The 27399-nt window shown below is 37.1% G+C and overlaps 1 protein-coding gene across 2 annotated transcripts in view; it reads left to right on the top strand.

The window, feature by feature from the left end:
• ipo7 (importin 7) overlaps nucleotides 1-27399 on the top strand; it is a 62878-nt gene that overhangs the window by 26686 nt on the left and 8793 nt on the right. The window contains exons 8-21 of one of the 2 annotated variants that reach the window (XM_063061856.1): nucleotides 389-473; nucleotides 1184-1318; nucleotides 1922-2021; nucleotides 2839-2915; nucleotides 7646-7762; nucleotides 8245-8334; nucleotides 18154-18319; nucleotides 20808-20968; nucleotides 21163-21291; nucleotides 21458-21524; nucleotides 21604-21729; nucleotides 22680-22777; nucleotides 24882-24977; nucleotides 25851-26071. In XM_063061856.1, coding sequence (XP_062917926.1) covers nucleotides 389-473; nucleotides 1184-1318; nucleotides 1922-2021; nucleotides 2839-2915; nucleotides 7646-7762; nucleotides 8245-8334; nucleotides 18154-18319; nucleotides 20808-20968; nucleotides 21163-21291; nucleotides 21458-21524; nucleotides 21604-21729; nucleotides 22680-22777; nucleotides 24882-24977; nucleotides 25851-26071 — 1668 coding nt within the window. Of the gene's footprint in view, nucleotides 1-388; nucleotides 474-1183; nucleotides 1319-1921; nucleotides 2022-2838; nucleotides 2916-7645; nucleotides 7763-8244; nucleotides 8335-18153; nucleotides 18320-20795; nucleotides 20969-21162; nucleotides 21292-21457; nucleotides 21525-21603; nucleotides 21730-22679; nucleotides 22778-24881; nucleotides 24978-25850; nucleotides 26072-27399 lie in introns of both variants that reach the window. The other variant, XM_063061855.1, reaches the window with a different exon arrangement.

Genomic DNA, 27399 nt, shown 5'->3' with positions numbered 1-27399 from the left:
CATTGTTTCTGTTAACAACCAACACACCCAAAGATGTGCTGGGGGCAGCTTGCAAGTGTCACCACACATTCTGGCATTGACAGAGCGCACCCACAGTATTCAGCAGAACAACACAAATAGCAGCAATAGCAAAACAAGTTAATAATGGCAAAACAAGCCCCTTTCCCATCCTTTCCACTCACAACAACAGAAAGGCCTCCAACCTCAGGACAGGCCATCAAATCAAACCTCAGTGTCGACATTGGAGCTACAAGAGTCCCTGAGTGATCAACAAGCCAAATTGGTATTGTACTGTCATTGTTGGTGAACTCCTTTCAAATGAACTGCATGGAAAAACTCAAAAGGGTATTTAAAAGAATCACTTCTAAAATATGTTTACATTCACCAGATATGGAAGTCCGGGTAATGTTTCCAAAGAGTACAATGAATTTGCTGAAGTATTCCTCAAAGGTTATGCTGTCAGTATCCAGCAGGTACGGTGTCATTTCAACCCTCTTTCTTATTTTGCATTTTTCTGAGAAGTGATGCTTTCTCCTGTTTGTTTTGCCTTCCCAGTTATACCTCCCAGTTAATAAATACCTTAGCATTTTTTCAGAGTAAAAAATATACAGGATTATTTGGTGGAGAATCTGTTTTCAGAACTTGGTGTTTATTTTCATCCAAAGCTGTTTGTGGTTAAATTAACATACGTGCACTTAAAACTTACACAAGCTGCAACAGCTGTCATACCATGTTGATCTTGTTCTGGTATTCATGGAGACAGTGAGTGAAGGAAAGAGTCTGGTGGTTGTGCAGTGGCTTTTGTTTCTGTTTCAGAATGTCCCAAAATGCTTTGCAGGTGATAATTTTAGTTGCAGTCATAGATAACGTGTGAGAGTAGTCTATTCTTACACAGCCAGTTCCCATTAAGCCTTGTGCTAATACCCAGAAAAGTTGTTTGAAGAATAAAATTTGATCATAACTCCGGGTAACTCCAGTTTTAATCTAAAATATTTTCATTTGATGCACTCACCAGGTACGCTATGTAATATGTCTTATGAAAGATGTGTATTATTGGACTGTCCCAATACTCTCCCAAATTCTTACTCTGGATTAATCTGTTTTGACCATGTGATTTCAGACTTTTGTACTAGATATTATTAAAGTGTATGTAATAGATATTGATCAGTTTATCCTGTTACAGGTACTGTTGAAAGTTTTGTATCAGTACAAAGAGAAACAATATGTAGCTCCTCGTGTATTGCAGCAAACACTGAACTACATTAACCAGGGGATTGCTCATGCTGTTACTTGGAAGAATTTAAAACCCCATATTCAGGTGCTTGTACTACTTTTGTAGTTTAATATGTTTTCTAATTGGTTCTGAACAGTAGCTATATAGAATACACCGTAACTATTATTTTAAAATATTTTGTTTTTGTATGTTTTGTTTTTATTTCTATGTTCAAACTTAGTACACATGACTACGTAACATTGAAATTCTCAGCTCCAAGTTCAGGTTTATTGACATGGACATTATACCCAACATATTAATGCATTGAAAATTAGTGTTTTGCAGCTACAACACAATACATTAGAACCATGAAAAACAAATTGTATAAATGTAAATTAACATGGTTCATATCATGGCTCTGGGGAACAGTAACTGCTTTCTGAGATGAGGTTTCTATTATTAATCAGATAATTCTGGTAAATATATTGAGCTGTGGTAATGTTAGTATTAATTTTCTGAAAACTGGACAGTCAAGATTTGCTCATGAGAAATTTGTGTAAGTTATTAAAAGGCTTTAATATCAGCTGTGCTGTACCTCAGCAAGAATTGCCCTTAGGAAATGGCAAGCAATACTGAAATTGTTCATTAGGTTTACTAACTACTGATTTTTATTTTGATAAATTAATTTAATCTATTTGTATTTCATAGGGCATTATCCAGGATGTTGTCTTCCCCTTGATGTGCTACACAGATGCTGATGAAGAGCTCTGGCAAGAGGATCCATACGAGTATATTCGAATGAAATTTGGTAAGTGGTGCTGTTTACTCAACTTGTGGGAATGAAAATTACGTGGCTTTTTAAAATAATGGCTTTTGCATCAAATATCTCAAGTTTTAGGTTTACCAATTTGCTACTGAAATTATGATTTCAGTATTGGTTTTGTTGTTCCCATCTTCATCATCATTATTGACTGTAGTATGGTTTCACTTGCTATGTGTTGCGAATAGAAGTTTTAAAAATCCATGTATGCTTAGTTCATGTTGAGTATAACCAATGTGTAGCAGTAAGGTCTCATTCACATTTACAACAGAGTTCTTTATATTGAGTAAGGTTGAGCTCCAATATATCTTCAGCTCTAAGGAAACTAAATTTGTCTGTTCTCCAAGACTAGCATGATCTCTCCGTCTCCTTTTCACCATCTACTCCTACTGATACAACCCCCATGGGGTGGGGGTGGGGGGGGGGACCTTAAGACCCATGTGGTAGTTTAGAATTGATAACTCAGCTCTGTTAAAACAAGTATTTGCTAATTTTTAAATTAACCCCAAGAAAAGATGGTTGCCACAGATAGTTTAGTATTTACTGTTTGAGTACGTATGGAATAGCCTTACAACTCTTCAGTTGTTAAATTTAAAGCTGTTTAACAGACCAGTATTGTATAATGCAGTTAATATGTATAAATTGTAGAAGTAATTTAGTTTGAGTTTGGCTCATTTAATGTTGTACTTAAAAAGTTAAAATTGGTAATGAGATTGGTGTTATTTTAACATTAAATGTTATGTACTTAAACATGTTTAATATGTAAATTGATATTTAACCAGAATTTAAATTACTTTTGATATAGATGTCTTTGAAGACTTCATCTCTCCAACAACAGCTGCTCAGACTTTATTGTACACAGCCTGCAGTAAGAGGAAAGAAGTTAGTATTTTGAACTGGTGTTCTGAAGTTGCTATTACCCCAAGGTTTACAGCAGTCCCTGCTATATACCATAATTATTTACAAAGTAGTTTAAAATTGTACTGAAAATACAGTGGATTCTGGTTGATTGGGACACATCAGGACCAGTCTACTTAGACCCAGTTAAGCGGCTGTCCCAAATTAGCCCAAGTTTCATGGACATATTTAGAGAGGTATAAAATATAAACTATTGTTTAACTGAGTAACAAATTATGTACAGTGCCTTGTAAAAGTATTCAACCCCCAACCCTTTATTCACATAAATGATTATCACAACCAGGAATTTTGATCAATTTAACTGAGCATTTTTATTTGTGAATCACATGCAGCTATTTTACACAGTAGAGCTCAAAAACCAGGAAAAATTGTAAAGCATGAAAAACTAAAAAATTCAAAAACTGCAATGTCAGCAGTTGAAAAGTCTTCATCCCCCTTTGCTCAGTACTTAGTTGAACCACCTCTCGCAGCTATTACACTCAGTAGTCTTTGTGGTAAGCTTATTAGCTTTGCACAACGTAATGGTGCAGGATTTGCCCAATCCTCGCGAAATTGCACAAGTTGTGCCAGGTTATTTGGGGAGCGGCAGTGGACAAGAATCTTGAGGTCTTGACGGAGATGTTTGGATTAAGGTTAGGACTGACTGGGACACTCAAGGACATTAATTTTCTTCATTTGAAGCCACTCCACGGTTGCTCTGGTCGTATGCTTTAGGTCATTGTCCTGCTGAAAGGCAAACTTCCTCCCCAGCTTAAATGTTCTGGCAGAGGCTAGCAGGATTTTATCTAGGATCTTTCTGTATTTAGTAGCATTCATCTTCCCATCAATCCTGACCAGATTTCCAGTCACTGCTGCTGATGTGCAATATTAAATTTACACCTAGTCTCCCACAAGACCTTCTTCCGTATCTTTACAGTACCTTCTAAGTGATGCTTTGCAAAGTCTTTACCGGCAAGGGTATGCTTTTTTTTTTAGCCTGGGCTGCTGCTTTGCCACCGTTCCATAAATATCTTTTTTGTGCAAGACCTCAGAGATTGTGGAGCCGTGAACTTCATCTTCAGTTGCTGCCACTAACTTCTGCAGCTCACTCAGTGACTTTTGCTGCCACAGTAGCCTCTCTTACATTTGCCCATATTCTCTGGCGACTAACTTTAGTGGGGTGGCTTGAAAGATGCAGTGTGGCTGTGGTTTCATATTTTTTCCACTTTTTCACAATGGATTGCATGGAACTCTGAGGTATGTTCAGTACCTTTGAAATAGTCTTGTACCCTTCCCCAAAAATGTACTTCTCTATAATCATTTCCCTGACTTGTCTTGAATGCTCTTCAGTCTTCATTTTGGCTTGGTCTGTTGAAAATTTACCATATTGTTGAACCTTGTAGAGAGATTTACTCTCAGTATTTATTCTCATGAAGTCATTGAAAACAGGTGATCCTCCAATTTTCTCCATCAACAAATCGGGTGAGTTGGTAAGGTAATTATTGCACCTGAGGAAAGTTAGTAAGGTAATTATGAAGGGTTTGAATACTTTTTCAACCTCACAATTTTGGTTTTTAATTTTTAGTAAATTGACAGGTTTTGTAAGTTTTCTTTTGACATGATCTACAGTTTTTTGTAGATTAATTTTAAAAATCTGACCAATATATTTTCAATTTTTAAAAAATGAGAAAATAATTTTGGGGGCTGAATAATTTTTCAAAGCACAGCATTTAAATGAAATACAGAACAAATCAGAACACTATAAATACTACTACAATGCTATAAAACTGTATAAGTTAATAGTTGGTTTGGTGTTTGTCCGTCATATCCGATGATGACAGAAAGCCTGTGTGGGAGAGCTTTTAAAGTAAAAAGAACAGTTGCACTGGGGCAGTTCCACTCTTGACCTCAAAGGTATGAAGATTGTCACAACTGGGGTTTTTCTTGGTCGTGGTTGACCATGACTACTTCTAGGCAGTCTCAAATGGATATTTTTCATCAATAGTTACTTTGTAAGCCAGTGAGTTCAGGGGAGGGAGCAGTGAGACCCTGAAAAATATGAACATTGTGTAGTTGGGCATCTTGAAACACAAATCCCCAGGGCCCTGTTGACAAGTGTATTGTACAATGTTAAGGGAAGCAAAGGAGAAGATTGCTGGGGTCTTGGCAGAGACTTTTGTATTTTTCTTAGTCACATATGAAGTACTGGAAGACTGGAGGTTAGATGATATTGTGCCCTTCCTAAATAAAGACAGCAATCATAAGCTATGGTACCTTTCATCAGTGCTGGGGAAAGTTTCTGAATAGGATTCTCATGGGCATTATTTATATTTGAAAGAGGACTGTTTTAGGGATTGTTAGCATGGCTCTATGGGGGCGGGGAATAGTTTCACAGATTTGTTGTTTGCGGAAGTGACCAAGGAGATGGCAGGGTAGTAATTTTTGTGTACATGTACTTTAGTAAGGTTGTTTAAAAGTGTTAATTACAGTGCACTTGGAGTATTAGGTGCTGTCTGGTTACACTGCAGTAAGGATATGTGTCTAAGTTAGGGTGCAGAAAAGAGTAACAAGAAATTTGCCTGAATTGGAGGCCTTGAGCTATGAGAGAATGGATAGCGTGGATCTGTTTACCCTGGGCTGAGAGGTGACATGATAGAGATATACTGTGCGTATAAAATTATGAGATGCACAGATAGGATAGCTAGCCAGTGCCTGTTTCCCGTGGTACGATGTCTAAGAGTAACGGTCATAGGTTTATGGTGAGGGTGTGAGGGGAGGTTTACAGGGGATTTGAGAAGTAAGTTTTTCGCAAAGGGAAGTTGGTAATTGGAATCAGTAGCCACAGTAACAATATTTATAAAGCATTTTGAAAAATATTTGGCATGGCGGGATTTGGTATTAAGGCAGACAAGTGAGATTTGTATAAATGTGCAATGTGGTTAGTATAAACCTGGAGAGCTGAAGGGCCTGTTTATGTCCTTTTGTAGCAATATGATTGAATCACAATACTCTTCCCAACATTGTTGATGGTGGGGAAGTATTATCATATAGTCTGGCAAGTTGAAACACCATCTGGGTTCCTGCATCGTCTCTAACTTGTGTAGCATTAACCACTTTAAATGGTCCAATAAATGTTTGGAATGTGAATTGCCAGAATAGCTCAAATATTTCAATAAAGGAACAGATAAAAATAATTAGTAGAGTCCCGTTTTATGTTATTAAATTTTCCAAAGTGATTAGAACGGAGTTTTGAAAAATACTTCCAGTTTATAATTTGGCTGTAATGGTGATATTAAAACAATTGAACATATTTTAGATGCCTATAAAAAGTATTCACCTCCCTCAGAAGTTTTCATGTTTTATTGTTTTACAGCATTGAATCACAGTGGATTAAATTTGTTTTTCTTTTTGACACTGATCAACAGAAGTGAGAACAGATCTCTATAGTGATCTAAATTAATTATAAATTTAAAACAAAATAATTGATTTCATAATTACTCACCAATTTCAAGTCCGTATTTAGTAGCTGCACATCTGGACACTGCAATTTTTCCTCATTCTTCTTTACAAAACTGGAGGCTGTGAGTGAACAGCCCTTTTCAAGTCCAACCACAAATTCTCAATTGGATTGGAGTCTGGTCTCTGACTTGGCCACTCTAGATATGAACTTCGTTGCTTTAAGCCATTCTTATGTAGCTTTGGCTTTATGCTTAGGATTATTATCTTGCTGGAAGTCTTCTCCCAAGTTGCAGTTCTCTTGCACACTACATCAGGTTTTCCTCAAGGATTTCCCTGCATTTTGCTGCATTAATTTTACCCTCTACCTTCACAGGTGTATTTTTACTACAATCAGTTGAAACATCTTGATGGCACACAGTGATCTTCACTTAACTTATTTTGTGACTTCTAATCCAATTGGCTGCACCAGGGTTGATGTGTATCATATTAAAGGGGTGAATACTTACACAATCAATTATTTTGTATTTTATATTTGTAATTAATTTCAATCACTTCGTAGAGATCTGTTTTCTCTTTGATATGAAGATCTTTTACTGGTGTTCAGTATCCAATAAAAGCCAAATTCACTGTCGTAAAACAATAAAACAAGAAAAGTTTTTTTGGGGGGTGAATACTTTTTATAGGCACTGTATATCAGATGCAATTAATTGCAATTTTTAAGAAAGCACAGAACTCAACTGAAGGGTGCTAACTGGTGCATGAACAATACAGATTATGCTTTAGATGGGTATTTGGAAACATTACAAATGAGTATCTGGTTAGAAAATTTTGTTGCTTAAGCAAGTATTAGTTTCTCCTTTGACTTGATTAGTTGAAACCAGTGTATTATCCACCTATCACTATTGGTGTAATGTATTTATTCCCAAATTTCTATTTAACAATGAGCACATAATATTATAAACTTTATTGAAGCAACACAGACAAAATGCTAGAGAAAGTCAGCAGGCCAGACAGCATCTATGTGAAAGAGTACAGTTGAAGTTTTGGGCAGAGACCCTTCAGCAGGACTGGAGAAAAAAAGATTTGGTGTAGAGTTAAACCTTTTAACTGTATTCATTTTTCTCTGGTCCTGCCAAGATCCTCCAGCATTTTGTTTGTGTTGCTTGGATTTCCAGCATCTGCAGATTTTCTCTTTTTTGTGGTTGAACTTCGTTAAAGGCTATGTTACAAGTATTAATCTTTTTCTTATGATTTAGGTGTTGCAAAAAACAATGGGATTCTGCTACCAAATACTGACAGAACCAACAGTTGATCCCCGGAAGAAAGATGGAGCTTTACATATGATTGGTTCCCTAGCAGAAGTACTACTAAAGGTGATTAATATGCCACCATGATAAAGTAGAACAATACTTATTTACCTAGTTATCTGTGCTACAGTGTCTTTTGTGTAAAGAATGTATTCTGTTTTGTTCTATAAAAAATTCAAAGCATGGTTTTGTAGAATACTGCAATTAGAATTTTTGCTGAGGAATGCATTCATATTTCTCTTTTCCATGTCACACATCACATGATCACTATTTTCCCTGTTAGGGGTATGTTAAATGGATAACTGCTGTTGTAAATGTGTAAATCAAAAATGAGTCTGAATCTATTCTCATTGGGCGACTTGCATGATTTGCAGAAAAATGATTTGTTTTGGCAGGTGATGTTTTTGTTTAGATTTGTGCTGGAGAAGGGTCATTCAGTTTAAATAATGAAATTGGGTTTCATAACATGCATTTCTTCCTTTATTTTGTGTTCATGGTCTCACCTTTAAATCTGCTGAATCTGCTATGTTTGTTTGCTTCTGAAACAGAAAAAGATTTACAAAGACCAGATGGAATTCATGTTACAGAATCATGTCTTCCCTTTGTTCAACAGTGAGCTGGGCTACATGAGAGCAAGGGTGAGTTACTCGAGCATTACTCAGTTCATCCCTTTTGTAATTGTCCCAAACATTAAGGCAAACTAAGATCAGTTCAATCTGTCCCTTTATTGTTTTCTTGTAGTATTCATTGAATTATTTAAATGAAAACTAAGAAGTGACACAGCTATGATCAGAATCATATTATTGTAGTAATTGGAATTATTGTAGGATTTTCTCAAAATCTGTTCATTATTTTAAGGTTGAAATTGTTTGGTCAGACTTGCAAGAAACTGTTATTTGTGTTTTGTTTTGCTTTTCCTTCATACTTGCAAAGATAGTTCAGTGTGGATTTTGACATTATTGGGTACAGCTCTTGAAGTTCCTGAGATAGAACATTTTGAAATTAGGCAGCCCATTGCTTTTTATCTTGGAAAAAGTTGAGATCCTGATATCAGGTTAGTGGATCCTTTAGTTTAAGAATCAGTGATCAAAGTTCTCTTTGATTCTTGCTGATACTAGGAGGTGATGAGCTAGAGGTATGATGAAACCAGGATAAGGTGACCAACAATCTTTGTGTGTATCTCTCTCTTGCTCTGAGTGAGCTGGAACTTGCCAATGCTGTTAACTTTTAACTTATTTTTACCTATAATTACAGATATTGGAGGTGAGAGGGATGGCTGATGGGGAAAGTTGGAGTAGTAGTTACAGCATAACCAATTTGGAAATTTTCTGTTATCTGATATTTAGGAAGTTATCAGGTTGATTTTTGGATTCTTTAAGCATGGTGCATTCAGCAACCTTGGGTATGGAACAGAAGCAAATAAAATTCAAACATTAAGGTTATAGCTTTCATTATTTACAACCACCTCAATATTATAATGCATTGTCATTTCCTATTAAAGCCAGGAAGTCATGTTGTAGTTGCTTAAAACTTTAGTTAGGCCCCACTTGGAGTACCATGTGCAGTTCTGGTTACCACATTTAAATTGGGTTATCGTTGGTAAATTGGTTTGCCATCCGTGTAGAATCATTTCATTACAACAGTAAATTCAGGTAGTACAAAGGAGAGCAATATCAGAGCGTGTTACAGTTTCAGAGAAAGTGCATTGCGAGCAGAGAATAAGGTACAAGACCATATTCAGATTAAGAGTGCATATTATTGTACTAGGGGACCAGTTAATAGTTTTTAATAGGTTTCTATGCTGTGCTGAGCTGTGTTCACAACTCTACAGTTTCTTGTAGTCACAGGGAAGGCAGTTGCCATGTTGTTCTATTTTATCTTCAATTAAAAACTTGACATAGGTACTAGCTAATCTGCTCTTCTCCCCATCTCATCACAACTTAATTTATTATCTCTGATAATAGTGTATTAAATCCAATCTGTACCTTAAAAAGTGTCTTAAAAAGTGTAGTGAGCAGAATTAATCACAATTCTGCAGTTGAAGCTGAATTGTCAATAAAATTCCAGCTTAATTTCTTTGCATTTATGTTCTATAAACTGCAGCTGTTTTATTTAGGGAAAATGAGGAAATTCCAAAACCATGTATTTTTATCAAAAATTTTGTACTGAAACTGAAGTGGATAAATTTATGGTTATACTAGACAACCGGGTGACCCGTTGGGGCACCTTTTGAGAGAAAGGTAGTGCAGTCTGATGTGATGTGCCTTGGAAATTAAAGAAGAAGAATTCACTGTATTGAAGAAGAAAGACGCATAGCAAGACAAATATTGCTCCTCTTCGTTTAACGAAGGGCACTTTTTATGACCACATTTCTGGTTGATCTGCCACCCTTCAGGAATACTCTTAACGTTTTCATATCTTTTTACCCAGCTTAAAGCCACATACAGCTGACCATGCTGGGAATACCGGTTTCTCCAGATAAATCAACATATTCTCCATGGTTTGGCCTTGTGCCTTATGTATAGTTATAGCAAAGCATGACTATCGGGAACTGGCTCCGCTGAAGGGGGACATATTCCCCTTCTGATAAATTGAAAGTAATTCTTGGGATCATGACAATGTCATTTTTGAATGCACCAATGTTAATCTTTGCTCTGATGAGATTGTCGTGCAGTTCTTCCACCATTATTCACGTTCCATTGCAAAGCCTTGGTGGATCCAAGTTCCTCATTGAAGTGATGGGAGATCCCCTCTTTAATTCCAGTTTATGTGGTGGCAATCCAGAGAGTTTGATGGAATCAAGGAATTCTGTAGGAAAATGAGTGGCGTTAGCTTCTTCAGTTACGACATTGAAGGAGCAGTATTCTTTCATGATTCCAGGGAAGTGTCTAATGCATGCAAAGTTTATTTTTCGCATCATTTCATTAAGGGGAACCAAGATAGAATTCCTCGAGAAGAGTTCTGCAGGATTGTTGAATGTCAGGTAGATGAGATCAATGCATTCTTCCATAGTTGTTGCTGGCAGAATCATATCTTCAGGTAATTTGATTTCAGTGTTTTCATTATTCTCAATCTTGTTCTCTCCAACATCCAATAAGAACTGAGAATATTGTCCTTCTCCCTCACTTAATCGCATGTTTCTCTTCAATTGAAACTTGATGAAGCTTCTCCATAAGTATAATTTCTTTTTTTTTAAAATCTTTTTATTGAATAAGTATACAAAAAGGTAAGCCATATAGGCACTAATACACTGTTTGAATATAATAAAATTACAGAAGATATTAATACAAACAATGTAATTTAAACATAACGTACCAAGGTAACATAATAGTATACTAATTTTTATATATATATATCAATAGAGAAAAGGAAAAAAAACCCCCAAAAAAAAACCCACCGTGCAACTAACTGAAAGCAAAGCAAAACAATGGGCTAACTTGAAACCAAACAGAGTTAAAAAACTTAAAATCACGTCCTCAATCCCGATCTCCATTAAAAACAGTAAAAAAAAACAAGAAGGGTATATATTACATTAAATGAAAATATTGAATAAAAGATCTCCAGGTCTGTTCAAATTTAAATGAGGAGTCATAAAGATTGCTTCTAATTTTCTCCAAATTCAAGCACAATATCGTCTGAGAAAACCAAAAAAAGGTAGTTGGAGCATTAAGCTCTTTCCAATGTTGCAAGATACATCTTTTCGCAGTTAAAGTAAGAAATGCAATCATTCTACGGGCTGAAGGGGATAGATTACTGGAAATTTTAGATAGTCCAAAGATAGCAGTAATAGGGTGAGGAGAGATATCTATATTCAATACCTTGGAGATAATATTAAAAATGTCTCTCCAAAAAGTTTCCAGAATAGGGCAAGACCAAAACATATGAGTTAAAGAGGCTATCTGCCCCGGACATCTATCACAAAAAGGATTAATATGAGAATAAAAGCGAGCTAATTTATCTTTGGGCATATGTGCTCTATGAACAACTTTAAATTGAATTAGGGAATGTTTAGCACAGATAGAGGAAGTACTGACTAATTGTAAAATCTGCCTCCAGTCATCCACGGAAATGATAAACCCCAATTCCTGTTCCCAATCTACCCTAATCTTATCAAATGGAGCTTTCCTAAGTTTCATAATAATATTATAAATCATAGCCGATGCACCTTTCTGACATGGATTAAGGTTAATTATAGTATCTAAAATGTATGTAGGAGGAAGCATTGGAAAGGAAGAAAGTATAGTACTTAGGAAATTTCTAACTTGTAGATATCTAAAAAAATGTATTCTTGATAAATTATATTTATTAGATAATTGTTCAAAAGACATAAGGGAACCATCTAAAAATAAATCCAAAAACCGTGAAATACCCTTAGTCTTCCAAATTTGAAAAGCACGATCCGTAAAAGAGGGAGGAAAAAATATGTTACCTAAAATAGGAATCGCTAACCCAAATTGATTAAGATCAAAAAATTTTCTGAATTGAAACCAAATACGTAAGGTATATTTAACTATCGGGTTAGACACCTGTTTAAGGCGTTTCAAATCAAAAGGAAGAGAGGAACCTAAAATAGAGTGTATAATAAAGTGTATAACCCTGAACAGATTGTAATTCCAATGCTACCCATTTAGGAATGGATAGTATATCCTGGTCAAGTAACCAGAATTTCATATGTCGAATATTAATTGCCCAATAATAAAATCTAAAGTTAGGGAATGCTAAACCTCCATCTCTCTTAGCTTTCTGTAAATGTATTTTACCCAGTCTTGGGTTTTTATTTTGCCAAATAGATGAAGAAATTTTGGAGTCGACTTTATCAAAAAAAGATTTTGGAACGTAGATTGGTAATGCCTGAAATATATATAAAAATTTTGGCAAAAAAAACATCTTAACTGCATTAATACGACCAAAGTTAAATATAAAGGAAACCATTTAGATGAAAGTTGAATAATATGGTCAATTAATGGTAAAAAGTTAATCTTAAATAAATCTTTGCATTTACAAGTAATTTTAATCCCAAGATATGAAAAATAATTATTAATCAATTTAAATGGAAAGTTATGATATAAGGGAAGTTGTTTATTAATCGGGAAAAGTTCACTCTTACTAAGATTTAATTTATAACCTGAAATAAAACCAAATTGTGCTAATAGCTCTTAAACAACCGGGATGGATTTTTGGGGATTAGAAATATATAAAAGTAAGTCATCAGCATAGAGTGATATTTTATGGGACTTTAAGCCCCGAGTTATCCCAGTAATATTTGGAGATTCCTGAATGGCAATTGCAAGAGGTTCTAATGCAATATCAAATAATAAAGGACTAAGAGGACAACCTTGTTGAGTACCTCGAAAAAGAGGGAAAAAAGGTGAACTTAAAGAGTTAGTACGGACCGAGGCCACAGGAGAATGATATAACAGTTTAATCCAGGATATAAATTTCGAGCTAAAAACACTTCAAGCACCTTAAATAAATAAGGCCATTCTACTCTATCAAAAGCTTTCTCAGCATCTAAAGAGATAACACACTCAGGAACATTTTGTGAGGGAGTATAAACAACATATAACAGTGTGCGAATATTATAAAAAGAGTAACGACCTTTAATAAAACCCGTTTGGTCTTCCGAAATAATAGAAGGAAGTACTTTTTCTAATCTATTTGCTAATAATTTAGAAAAAACTGTAGAATCAACATTTAATAAAGATATTGGTCTATAAGATGCACATTGAGCAGGATCTTTATCCTTCTTTAATATTAGAGAGATTGATGCTCTATTAAAAGATTCAGGAAGTTTACCAAGTTTTAATGAAGCCTCAAAAACCCTACAGAACCAAGGGATTAATGAAGGAGCGAAACATTTATAAAATTCTACGGTAAACCCATCAGGGCCAGGAGCTTTCCCCAAATTCATAGAGAAAATAACATTCTTAATCTCATCCGTAGTAATGGGAGTATCTAACATAGAAGACATATCCTGTGAAATCTCAGGGAAGTCTAGATTATCTAAAAAATCATTCATATATTTAGAATCTCAAGGAGACTCTGATTGATATAAGGAAGAATAAAAATCACAGAAGGTTTGATTAATCCCCACATGATCAAGTATCAGTCGGTTATTTTGGTTATAAATCTGATTAATTTGAGATTTAGCATAATTAGACTTCAGTTGATTAGCCAACAGTTTGCAATTTTGTCACTGTGTACATAAAATTCACTTCTTGTTTTCTTTAATTGGTTTACAATCGAGGACGAAAGTAATAAACTGTGTTCCATTTGAAGTTCAGTTCTTTGTTTATATAACTCCTCAGAAGGAGCTATAACATATTTCTTATCAATTTCCTTAATCTTGTCCACAATTACCAACTCCTCCTGCTTCAGCTTCTTCCTCAAAGCAGCAGAATAGGAGATAATCTGACCACGAATATAAGCTTTAAAAGTATCCCAAAGAATGTTTACAGAAATATCCTCTGTATAGTTAATTGTAAAAAAAAGATCAATCTGTTCATTCATAAAGTTAACAAAGTCCGAGTCCTGAAGCAACAGCGAATTAAAACGCCATTGTCTATTATTTTGTATATTGGCCAGAATTTTAATAGAAAGCTTAAGTGGAGCATGATCCGAAATGGTTATAGAGTCATAATCACATTTAATCACTGAAGAAATAAGACGAGAATCAATAAAGAAATAATCAATTCTTGAATAGGAATGGTGAACATGTGAAAAAAAAAGAAAAATCTTTTTCCTGAGGATGCAAAAAACGCCAAATGTCCGTCGACCCAGAATCAGAGAGGAATGAATTAATCAAAGTTGCAGATTTATTAGGTAAGGTCCGTAGAGGAGCCGAACGGTCCAAAGCTGGAGACAAACAGGTATTAAGATCTCCACCCCAGATCAATGAAAACTCATTCAAATTCGGGAACTGATTGAATAATGATTTATAAAATTCCGGACAGTCCATATTAGGAGCATAAACATTAACCAAAACTACCTTTTTATTAAATAGTAGACCACTAACCAAATAGAAATCTACCATTCGGATCAGAAATAATATCATATTGTATAAAAGTAACTGAGGAGTCTATAAAAATAGAGATGCCTCGAATCTTAGCATTGGAGTTCGAATGAAACTGTTGACCCTTCCAGAATTTAAAAAAACGTAGTCTGTCCCCCATCCGCACATGGGTCTCTTGTAAAAATAAAATTTGTGCTTTAAGTCTCGGAACACTTTAAAAACTTTTTTCCTTTTAATAGGATGATTAAGACCATTAGTATTCCAGGAGACAAAATTAATAATAGACTCCATAAACCCTAAAGTCAACCCGCAACAAGGAGGGTTGACGATAGGCTCGACCCACGAACCCGGAAAGGGAACAGAACATACAAGAGATACCGGGAAGAAGAATGCAACCAATACTTCAATAATGTACATAGCAGAAGAAGAAAACTAAAACGTGAAGCCCCTCCCACCACCCCCCACCCCCCACCCCATGACCCCAAGGCTAAATCTAACGCAGACCAGCCCGAAAGAAGCACTAAAACTACCCCCATGACTTCTGGTATACACTCCCTAAAAAAAGTATAAATATAAAAAAGATCAGCTAATTATAAAACAGTAAAAGAATAAAAAAAAGATAACTCAATTAAAATAAACACAGAATATAACAGAGTAAAAGCCAGAAAATATAAAAAAAAACTGCAACAAACCCCAGACCCATGAGTAAACAAAACAAAAAAAAATGAGATTATTAACATAAACTAGTTATAAAAACCTACAAAACAAAATAGATTTTAAAAAACTACAAAATTTAAGGCCACAAAGGAAATACGTAAAATGACGGTGAGGAAATAACCACCCAGAATCCCCTGGGAAAAAGAAAGAAATGATGCAGTTAAAAAGAACGTTTAGCAACCATATTAAATAATCAAAAATAAACTTTTCTGCCCATATAGGGCAAAAAAAAAATTAAGACCGACAAATTCACAACCTCCGATCAACGGAGATAGTTAAAAATTACGATTAAGATGTTGAAGGTGAAAATTGATCCAGATAACTCTGGGCATCCGAGGGAGATTCAAAAAAACGGAGGGCTCCATCCAACGTACGAATCCTTAAACGTGCAGGATAAAGCAGCGCTGGTTTTAAATCCATCTTGTAGAGTTCCGACATCACAGATCTGTAACGAACTCGTTGATCCCGGATTGGTTTACTGAAATCCTCCACGAATCGGAACTTAAGATCCAGAAAATCAATGTAACCTTTAGATCGAACGAAACGAAACAGTTTCTCCTTGTCTTGAAAGTAATGAAAACATAAAATGACATGTCGAGGTTTATCTGACTTAGGCGAGTATGTTGGAACTCTGTGAACACGATCCAATAACGGTGGTTGGTCAGGAAATACAGTAGGAAATGCATCTTTTAAAAGTTGAGAAAAATACTTCATAGGGTTATCAGATTCAACAGCTTCATGCACCCCAATCATTCGAAGATTCTGCCGTCGCATTCTGGATTCTAAGTCAGAGTTTTTAAAGGTCAGAAAGTCGAGTTTCTTCTTCATTACATTAATTGTTTCTTCGATTTTCTCCATCTTGAGCTCACTTTGTTGCGTGGATTTTTGAAGATCAGATATAGCCGACCGATGTTCCGTAATAGATATTTGTATCTTCTCGATTGAATGGGCAATTTTCTGGAAACTAGTTGAAATCTCCTCACGAATTAGCTCTGATATAGCTTTCAAAGTCACCGGTGGTTCAGTCGGAGGGAAATCGGTACCTTTCGGTCTACCCGGAGGTTTGCCGTCCTTCCCGTTTTTTCCATTCTTAGACATAGCAGACCTTAAAAACATCCGATTATCGAAGAGCCCAATTTGTTTCAAAGTATTGTAAAAGTTGATGCCTTAATGGTTAATTAAAATATAGCTGATCATAAGAAGAAAAACTCAGAGGTAATGGAGCGAGTCAAGAACGCGACTTCACTCCATGAGCGCTACCGGAAGTCCCCCAGTATGATTTCTTAATGCATGAATTCTCCACATCAGCATCATTTCCGCGTTTCACAACTGCTAGAATCTGACGGAAATTGCCACAGCAAATCCCCCGAAGGCCTCATTCTTGCCGCATACATCACGAAGAGTGCGGTCCACGGCTTCAAAGCTCTTCCTCCTAATCATGGGGCACTCATCCCAGACAATAAGCTTCACATTTTGGAGTAAATTTGCAGTATTGGTGATTTTATCGATGTTACAAAGGGCATCCTCATTGACTTTGAGGGATATTTTGAATCGTGAATGCGCTGTCCTACCACCGGGCACCTCTGTCTCTTCCTCCCTCCTCCTCCTCTGCCTGTTTTTGTCATTCTGGAGACGTGTCTCTTCATCTCTTCTACCATTTGTTCTTTCTCTCTGATCTTGGAGTCGTGCGGCCCTGGCCTGATTGGATTCTTGTTCCCTCCTCTGTCTGTGCCTATTGTTGTCATTTTGGAGACGTGCATGCCTGTCCTCCTCTGTCTCGTCTTCTCTCATCTTTTTTTGTTCTGACTCTGATCCTGGAGTCTTGCGGCCCTGGCCTCATCCGATTGTTATTCTCTCCCTCTCCTTGCCGCTTCCCAATGATGTTTGGCGTCATCTCTTGCCCATAATGGCCCCCTTCTCTTTCCATGTGGCATAATTAGGCTATCCATATATTTTTACCCTAATGCTTGATAGAAGATAGGAAGCAGTAACACCAAAGCCTCCAAGATGCTGCTGTTTCTTGATGATGTGATTGGTGCTCTCCTAAATGGACGTGATAGCCCTGCCCTTTTGCTGCGGTGGAACTGGCTCTGTGAGCATGGTGAGGCACTGCTGAGGCTGGTCGTGCGCATACATCGGGCTGTGGCGTTGCAGTCTCCATGGAAGGTGGAAGCCGGCTCTGAGAGCATCGTGAGGCATGGCTGAGGCTGGCCGTGCACATGCGTCGGGCTGTGGCGTCCCGATTTCCATGATGGCTGATGGGGTCTCGGGTGAAAGGCAGCCTGTTGATTTTTGGCGAATGAGCAATTTTATACGAATATATAACCCTGAACTTTGCCTGCATTCTGTAAGTTAGCGCATTTTAATTCGATTTAGGCAAAAAAAGTGCCGCTGTAATGCACCGTTTGCGCTAATTGAAGGTCACAAACAGACAGAGCATGAGAGTTTTAGTAGTATATAGATACAACCAGATAGTATTCTACTCGCATCAATTTGCAGTGTTGGTCATATATATTTTTTAACTTATCTGTAGAGGATAGAGCCAGTCATTTATAACAGATAACCTACTTTGGAGATTATGGTCAGAGGGTTTAGCTCACGAGTTACTATTTATGTTAGTGGAAGTATGATTACAATAGAGGTGTATTTTCTCTTTTTAATTCAATGCATTTAATTAGTGGGTACCATAACAAAGGTTGTAAAAGCTTGTGGCCTTGTGTTACTTTAGGCTTGTTGGGTGCTTCATTATTTCTGTGAGGTTAAATTCAAGAATGACCAGAACCTTCAAACTGCACTGGAGTTGACACGAAGATGCCTGATTGAAGATAAAGAAATGCCTGTGAAAGTGGAAGCAGCTATAGCTCTTCAAGTTCTCATCAGTAACCAGGAGAAAGGTAACTAGTGAGAAACTAGTTTTTCTTTCTTTGATGTGCATGTTATATTGAGGGAGAGATTATTCCCTACTTTATTGAAAAGGCTATTTTCCTATGTAAATACACCACCAACAAGTAATACCTTTGGATCAACATTAATTCACTGTTTGAAATTAGAATTAATGCCATCAAAGAATTTGAGCAGCTGCAAGGTTTCTCTCAATTTTACCCTTGTGCTTTAATAAAAGTGAATTTGCAATTCATTGAAATTTGTTACAAATTGAAAAGTGCTTAGATAAGTTGCATTTTAAATTATTATTAAACGGCTCTGAAACAATTATGGATTTTGAGGATATCTGGGATGCTATCAAAAGGCTTTTTTTTCCCCTTAACTGATAAGAAAGGTCATTTTAACTGGCTTCTTGTAAATTCAGGTAGGATTTACTGGAGTCTATGCCAAATCTGCCTCTTTTTTTAACCGGCTCAAGAGGTTGAGATTACTTAGTGTTTGGCGTATTCTGTATTACAATTCATTGTGGTGCGGATTGTTTTCTTCATCTTCACATTTTGAAGCATGGAGGTAACCAGACAGTCATTGACCACTACAGCGCAGAAACAGACACTTTGGTCCATCTAGTCCATACCAAACTCTTTATCTGCCTAGTCCAATCAAATTGCACCTGGACAATAACTTCCCAACCCCCACCCCCACCCCCTCCCATCCAAGTACCTATCCAAATTTCTTTTGGATATTGGATATAGTGTTGAAATTTAACCCACATTCAACACTCCTATTGGCTCGTTCCACGCTCTCACTGCCCTTGGAGTTAAATTCCCCCTCGTGCTCTCCTTAAACATTTCACCTTTCATCCTTAACCCATGACCTCCAGTTCTAGTCTTATTCAATCCTTGTGGAAAAAGCCTACTTGCATTTGCCCTATCTATATCCCTGAATTTTGTATACCTCTCAAATCTACCCTCATTCTTCTATGCTCTAGGAAATAAAGTCCTAACCTAATCAACCTTGCCCTAGAACTCAGGCCCTCAAGTCTTGTCAACATCCTTTTAAATTTTCTCTGTACTCTTAAATTTTCCTCTTAAACATCCTCTTAAAATTTTCTTGTTGACATCTTTCCTGTAGGTAGGTGACCAAAACTGCACACTGTACTCACCAACGTCTTATACAATTTCAACATGACATCCCAGCTCCTATACTCAGTACATTGATTTATGAAGGTCAATATGCCAAAAGCTTTCTTTACAACCCTATCTACATGTGACATCACCTTCAAGGAATGATGGATCTGTATTCCTAGAATCCCTCTGTCGTATGGTACTCAGTGCCCTGCCGATCACTGTGGAAGTCCTACCCTGGTTTGTCCTCCCAGTATGCAATATCTCATACTTGGCTACATTAAATTCCATCTGCCGTTTTTTCAGCCCATTTACCAGCTGATCCAGATTCTGCTGCAAGCCTTGATCTTCACTGCTGTCCACTACACCCCAATCTTCATGTCTCCTGCAATTTGCTGATCCAATTTACCACATAATCACCCAGATTGTTGATCTTGATAACAAACAAGAATAGACCCAGCGCTGATCCCTGTAGCACACCACTCGTCACAAGCCTTCAGTCAGAGAGGCAACCATCTACTACCATTCGCTGGCTTCTCCTGCAAAGCAAATATCTAATTCAGTTTGCTAACTCATGTTGAATGTCAAGCGACTGCACTTTCTTGATCAACCTCCCATGCAGGACCTTGCTAAAGTCCATGCAAACAGCATGCAATGCTTTGCTTTCACTAACTTCCCCGAAAAGCGCTCTTAGATTTGGTTAGACAAGACCTACCATGCACAATGCCATGTTGACTATCTCTAATCAGTCCCTGATTATCCAAATACTTGTATATCTGGTCCCTTGGAATAACTTGCCTACAAATTATGTCAGGCTCACTGGCCTTTAATTTCCTGGCTTTCTTAACAACAGAACAACATTAGCTATCCTCCAATTCTCCAGCACTGCACTATGGATGTTTTAAATATCTCTGCTAGGACCCCTGCATTAAGGGCATCCTTTGTCAGGCCTTGGGGGTTTATCCACCCTAGTTTCCCTCAAGAATCCAAAGACCTCTTCCTCTGTGATCTGTTTGTGGTTCATGACCTCACTGCTGCTTTGCCTCACTTCTCTCGGCTCTATTTGTCTCCTAAGTAAATAAAGATGCAAAAAATTCATGTAAAGTCTTTCCCATCTCTTCCAGCTCCATGCATTTCACTAGAAAACATTGGAATGCTGAAGAGGGTATCCTGTTAATAATATTTGTGATTGAAATCATCTGAATAGAAAACTCTGCTTGCATTATGTGTTTAATGCTAATTTGTTTAAACAGTTTGCATAATCTTTCTTATCAGCTGTAAGGAGATTTAACATGGAATGCATATGTTTAAACCTTTACCTTTGATTGTCGAATCATTCTTTGCAGAATAAACTATATGTTAGTCTCCTTTACAGCCAAGGAATACATCAAGCCATTTATTCGACCTGTGATGCAGGCCTTATTACATATTGTGAGGGAGACTGAGAATGATGACTTGACCAATGTGATTCAGAAAATGATTTGTGAATATAGTGAAGAGGTAACCCCCATTGCTGTGGAGATGACCCAGCATTTGGTAAGCAATTAAGTTTGTTATGCTCCCAGATAGAATATTATGTCTATGACAATAGTAATCTTGTGACCCTTAAGTGCCTTAATCAGTTCACTGTTTATATAACTGGACAGTGACAATAAAACTGAACTAACAATGGGCTTTTCCTTTAAACAGATTTTTAAAAAAATCTTAACATTAGAATTGTTTTGTTCCAGGCCATGACCTTTAATCAAGTCATACAGACTGGCCCAGATGAAGAGGGCAGTGATGATAAGGCAGTCACAGCAATGGGCATCCTTAATACTATTGATACTCTCCTAAGTGTTGTGGAAGATCACAAGGAGGTTAGATAGTTTTATTGGAATCTTTAACTTTTGCCAGTATGCTAATATGGATATATGCTATTGAAGTCTTGAATGGGATGCTTTCCCCCAATGTACAATTTTAATTCTATTCATATCTATCTCTGAGCAAGGTAATAGGATTTTAAAGTTTTGCATTTTTGTTCAGATTACACAGCAGCTGGAAGGCATCTGTTTGCAGGTTATTGGAACAGTCTTGCAACAGCATGTGTTAGGTATGTGATACCTTCAATCATATTAAACCAGTTCATTGGGTCATACATTTATGTAATCCCGAGTTTATTTAAATTCCAGAATTTTATGAAGAAATCTTATCTCTGGCACATAGTCTAACGTGTCAACAAGTCTCACAACAGATGTGGCAGCTTTTACCTCTTGTGTTTGAGGTCTTTCAGCAAGATGGTTTTGACTATTATACAGGTAAGAAAACACAATTCTTATGTGTTTGAACAGGAATTAACCTTAAACAGACTTATCAAGAATGTCAGTATAATATTAACATAATGATTGCCATGAGTTCCAAGTATCTCGTAGTCCCAATAAGTTTGAGTTTCCTGAACTGAGGGGAATTATAAGGGAAAACTCAATAAGTTTATATCAAAATTAATTGTCATACTGAACTTTATCGAAGAGGGTAGTTAGTTGTATGTGTTGAGCATGTTTTTCATAGGTGTACTAGTAGATTTGTTTAAAAATACTTCTATTGAACCAACTTTTGTTGGTAGTGTAAATTTACCAAGCCCATGTTTCCAGTTTATTGCTTCTCAACATAATTTTGAAATTGGATTTTTGAAAATGTACAATTCAATGGGTATGTGTTCCCAGTAGAAGAAAGTAATATTTTGGAAATCTAGTTTCATTCAAGCTTAAAGTAGTTAAAATAGAAACAGGGAACCAATAAATGAAAACTAAATACATTCAAGTTCCACTGTAGCGTAGATTAGTGCAACGTTATTACAGCTTGGTGTGTTAAAGTTCGGAGTTCAATTCTGGTACCAACTGTAAGGAGTTTTTTTGCGTTGTCTCCATGACTGCGTGGATTTCCTTCATGTGCTCCAGTTTCCTCCCACAGTCCAAAGCGTACTGGTTAGTAGGTTAATTGGTCATTTAGGCTGGGGTTAAATAGCTGAATTGCTGCACTGCACGGTTCGTTGGGCTGGGAGGGCCTGTTCCGCACTTTATCTCTAAATAAAATAAGTAACTGGATCCTGTTCAGCCCACTGTGTATTTACAGAATTGTTGATTTTCTTTCCTTCCCTTTGTAAGTTTGTTAAAATGTTCTTCACTACTATTTAAAGCTGCATGTCAAAGAAGGCAAAGGCATTAATGAACTTCAGTGAATTTAGTTTGAAGCTTTTCTGTGTTTTCAGATATGATGCCTCTATTACATAACTATATAACGGTGGACACTGATACACTACTATCTGATACCAAATACTTGGAAATGATTTATAGTATGTGTAAAAAGGTGAGTTATTTTGTGACATGTAATTGTGTAATTTTTCTGAAGTGCAATTGTTGTAGATACTTCACTTTTATTTTGCTCAACAAGGCAGTGCCGTCCATGGTGGCCACCCTGTGTTTAGCTCATTTTCCTCTAAGCCCTGTACCTGCCTGAGTGTATTTTAAATGGTACTATTATACCTGCCTACTACTAGCAACTCATTCCATACACATTCTGTATTAAAAAAGCCCCTGGCGTCCCTTTTAAATCTATGCCCCATTGTTCTGGACTCCCCTACCTTGGAGCAAAGACTGTTACCATCTATTTTATCTACACCTCTCATAATTTAAAAACTTTTCTATAAGGCTGTCCCTCATTTTCCAATATTCCAAGGAATAAAGACGTAGCCTGGTTAACCTCTGCCCTTAACTTAGGTCTTCTAGTTATGGCAACATGGTAAATCTTTTCTACATTCTTTTCAGTTTAACTACAGTACTGTGCAAAAGTCTTAGGCACACCAGCTACATATATGTGCCTAAGACTTTTCAGCAGTATTGTAGTAATTTTACTGTAGTACTGTGGCAAAAAAAAAATTCATGACCTGAATTTGATATATGTGTGTGTGTGTGTCTCAATGTCTCTTTTACACTCTTAAGTTTTGCACAGACTGTAGCTTTCCTAAAGCAGGGTGACGGAAATTACACAGTACTCCAAGTCTGGTATCACCAACATAATGTCCAAATTCCACGTTCAGGACCCTGGCTCATGACAGCAAGCGTGCTTTCTGAAATGCTTCACCACACACTTGTCTGTATTGATAAGTATTTGTCATTCTTCAGCCCACTTCCGGAACTGATCAATATCCCCATGTGATCTACAATAATCTTTGCTGTTAACACCTCCTAATTTCTTGTGGTACACAAATTTGCTGATCAGGCCCTGTGCACCCACATACAAATCATTTATATAGATAATGAATAAGAAGAGTCTCAACATTGACTCCCGTAGCGCACCACTAGTCACTGCTCTGCATTCTGAGAAATAACCTTCAATCACGACTTCTACCTCAGAGTTAATTTTGAATTCATCCAGCTTCCTTTCCCTGGATTCCATGATCCTGAACTTCTCAACCAGCCTACCGTGCAGGACGTTGTTGAAGGGTTTGTTAAAAGCAAAGAGGTTTAAATGTCTCTTGATGGCATTGAATTCAATCTTTTAAAATATCTAAATCTTACTTTTAAGCTTGCTTTGACCTTCTAACAAGGTTTACTATGTTTAGACATGGGATGTGGGTTAAGCCAGTATTTTTGTGAATCCAACTGCAGACTGACTGTCCACGATGTTGTAACCTAGACCAGGACAGAATATTTCATTCTCAATCTCATGGGTAATTCAGAATTCTGGTAGTTTATTATTTAGTTTCTGATACTAGTTTATTCATTCTAGATTGAACTAAATTCCCCAGCTACTGTGATGGGATCTGAATTTGTTTTTAAATAATTAGTTTAGCCTTTTGTTTAACAGCTGTAGTAAGGTGTTCTAATACATGCCTTCCAATTTGGAATTATCTACAAGTTTCAATGTCTCCATGCTTTTATGCACAACTAATCCAATAATAGAACTACCTACATCCGAACACATAAGAAAACATGCCATTGCTTTCTCACAATTTATCAGTTTACTCGTTTCAATTTACTTTAAATGTTTTCTTCCCATTTGTTAACCTTTGATTATGCATCCACTGAATTTTAGTTTACGTTACTGAGTTTTGCTAAAAATTCAGATCAAGCAGCGTCTGTGGAGAGAGAAGTTAATGTTAATGATTGACCATTAATCATTTCTTTGCATTAACTTGTTTTCCTTTCTACAAATCCTGTACTGTATTTCAGTACACTCTTCACCTTGCTGACTTGCTAGCATATTGCTTAAGGGAAAAAGAAAGATTAGCAGAGACCTGGCAAAGTCGTCTGACTGCATTCTTTGCTGAGATATAATATTTAGCCTGGGAAATCTTTTCTGGGTACAAAGTAAATTGTGGAAGGTTAGTCATTTTATCAGGAGGCAAACAGGGATCCTGTCATTTCCACAGCACTAATTCTGCAGGTTTTTTGTGTTCTGTTTTATTCAGGTGTTAACAGGGGATGCAGGAGAAGATGCAGAATGTCATGCAGCTAAATTGCTTGAAGTGATTATTCTACAGTGCAAAGGGCGAGGTATTGATCAGGTTAGTACAGTGGAAACTGCACTTAACCTAGGAATGTCTTCTAATATTTTTGGACCAAAGCATCAATTGTAAAATGTTGTAGTATTACTTCTCTTGGTGTTGTTTTCATTAAACTAATAGTGAGAATCATGTTGGCTTATTTTGCTTTAGCTCTAAGGGGGAAAAATATCTTCCTTTTCTGAATGATGGACTTTGGAGGCATTTTATTGCCACGGAATGTGACATTTTTACTGGCTGTGGTAGCAGAGTGCAGAAGTTTTACCAATGCATCTTTGTCTTGTAATTTGAGTATTCTTTTAATTCAAAAGAAAAACTCACCTGAATATTTAATTTTCTATTGGGATAAAAGCATTAATCAAATGTAAGCATTATCCAATAATAGAAGTGCACTGTATACTTAAGATTGCAGTACGTGCTATGTATAAGTGCACTGCAATGGGTCTAGGTTTGTTTTAACTTCTCCCAAGCCTGTGATTCTTTTTATTCTTGGGATAAAGTGACAAATTAGAATTCCACTACCACCTAGTTTCCCTCCAAGTTTCACACCAGTCTATTTAAGACATATTATTATTCTTCTTCACTGTTGTGAGATTAAAAATCTGTAGACGCTTAATGACACTGGGAATTGCTTTGTGTGGAGGACTGCAGTAATTGAATGAAGTGGCTTGGCAGCATTTTAAGGGTAAATCTGAAATTGTCAGCATATCCAAAGCATAAATTCAGTTACTTGTCCATTTTGGACTATGTCTACATACTTACAGTACAGATTTAATGTTGCATAAATAATGGGATATTTTGAAATATTGGTTTGTTGTCTTAATATTTTCTGGTTCCCATTTAAATTTTTGAAGCTTACAGACTTTTTTTTTCCAGTGCATACCTCTGTTTGTGGAAGCTGCACTTGAAAGGCTGACAAGAGAAGTCAAAACCAGTGAACTAAGGACTATGTGTCTGCAAGTTGCCATTGCTGCTTTATATTACAACCCACACCTGTTGCTGAGTACCTTGGAAAGCCTCCACTTTCCCAACAATACTGAGCCAATCACCACCCAATTTGTTACTCAGTGGCTGAATGATGTAGACTGCTTTCTAGGGTAAGGCTTTAGAGAAAACAAGACTAAGTTAGATTTGCTGAAACTTGAAGAAGGTGCGGACTGTGAAGAGACTTGAAAATGAAGATGAGAGTAGGCTGTTGCATAACCAGGTGCTAGTAGTGGTGAAAGGCACTTAGAGTTATGATATAAATGGCAAACTCTTTGGTTACCCCAGCATACAGTGTGAGAGGTCATACAGAAAACCTAGTAACATCCAGAGATATTTCTTGTTCCTGAACAGGGTTAGATCAATATATTAGGGTGCAAATATACAATGTCTCCTTATCATTTAATAGTAGGTTTTGAAATGCTAAGAGATGGGGAGCTGTTATCTTTAATTGAGATTTCACTGTGGCAGACAAATGTGTGTGGATATTGAAGAATGAGCATTGTGATAAAGGTATCTTCTGTTATTCCCTGGATAATTGTGAACCCCTTTGCATCTGATCACTAACACAAGAAAATCTGCAGATGCTGGAAATCCAAGCCCCACACACACAAAATGCTGGAGGAACTGAGCAGGTATGGAAAAGAGTGAATAGTTCACGTTTTGGGCCGAGACCCTTCTTCAGGACTGGAAAAAAAGATGAGGTCCGAGCAAGAAGGTTGGTGGAGGGGAAGATGTAGTACAAAGTGGTGGGTAAAACCGGGAGGGGGGGGAGTGGTGAAGTAAAGAGCTGGGAAGTTGATTGGTGAAAGAGATTTAAAAAAAAGCTGGAGAAGAGAGATCTGATAGTAAGAGGGTAGAGGGTAGAAGACTGGAAGGGGAGGAGCACCATAGGGAGGTGATGGGCAGGTAAGGAGATAGGGTGAGAGAGGGAAACAGGAACAGGGTTTGGGGGTGGGGAGGGGGTTACCAGAAATTCAAGAAATCGATGTTTGTGCCATCAGGTTGAAGGCTAACCAGGCGGAATATAGCGTGTTGCTCCTCCAACCTGAATGTGGCCTCATCGCAGCAGTAAAGGAGGCTGTAGACTGGCATATGGGAATGGAGTGTAGAATTGAAATGGGTGGCCACCGGGAGATCTCGCTTTTTTTTGCGTATGTAACATGGGTGCTTGGCAAGGCGGTATCTCAGTCTACATTGGGTCTCACCAATGTACTGGAGGCCACACCAGGAACACCAGATACAGTAGATGACCTCAATAGACTCACAAGTGAAGTGTCTCTTTACCTGGAAGGACTTTGTTTGGGGCCCAGAGGGAGGAGGTGTAGACGTAGGTATGCCACTTGTTCCACTTGCAAGGATAACTACCAGGAGGGAGCTCAGTGGGGAGAGACAATTGGACAAGAGAGTGATCCCTGCGGAAAGTGTGCTTGATGGTGCG

Source organism: Mobula hypostoma, chromosome 11 (assembly GCF_963921235.1).
Source record: "Mobula hypostoma chromosome 11, sMobHyp1.1, whole genome shotgun sequence".
NCBI classification, from domain to species: domain Eukaryota; kingdom Metazoa; phylum Chordata; class Chondrichthyes; order Myliobatiformes; family Myliobatidae; genus Mobula; species Mobula hypostoma.
Note: the sequence above shows the minus strand (reverse complement) of the source record. Positions and strands in the feature narration are given on the sequence as shown.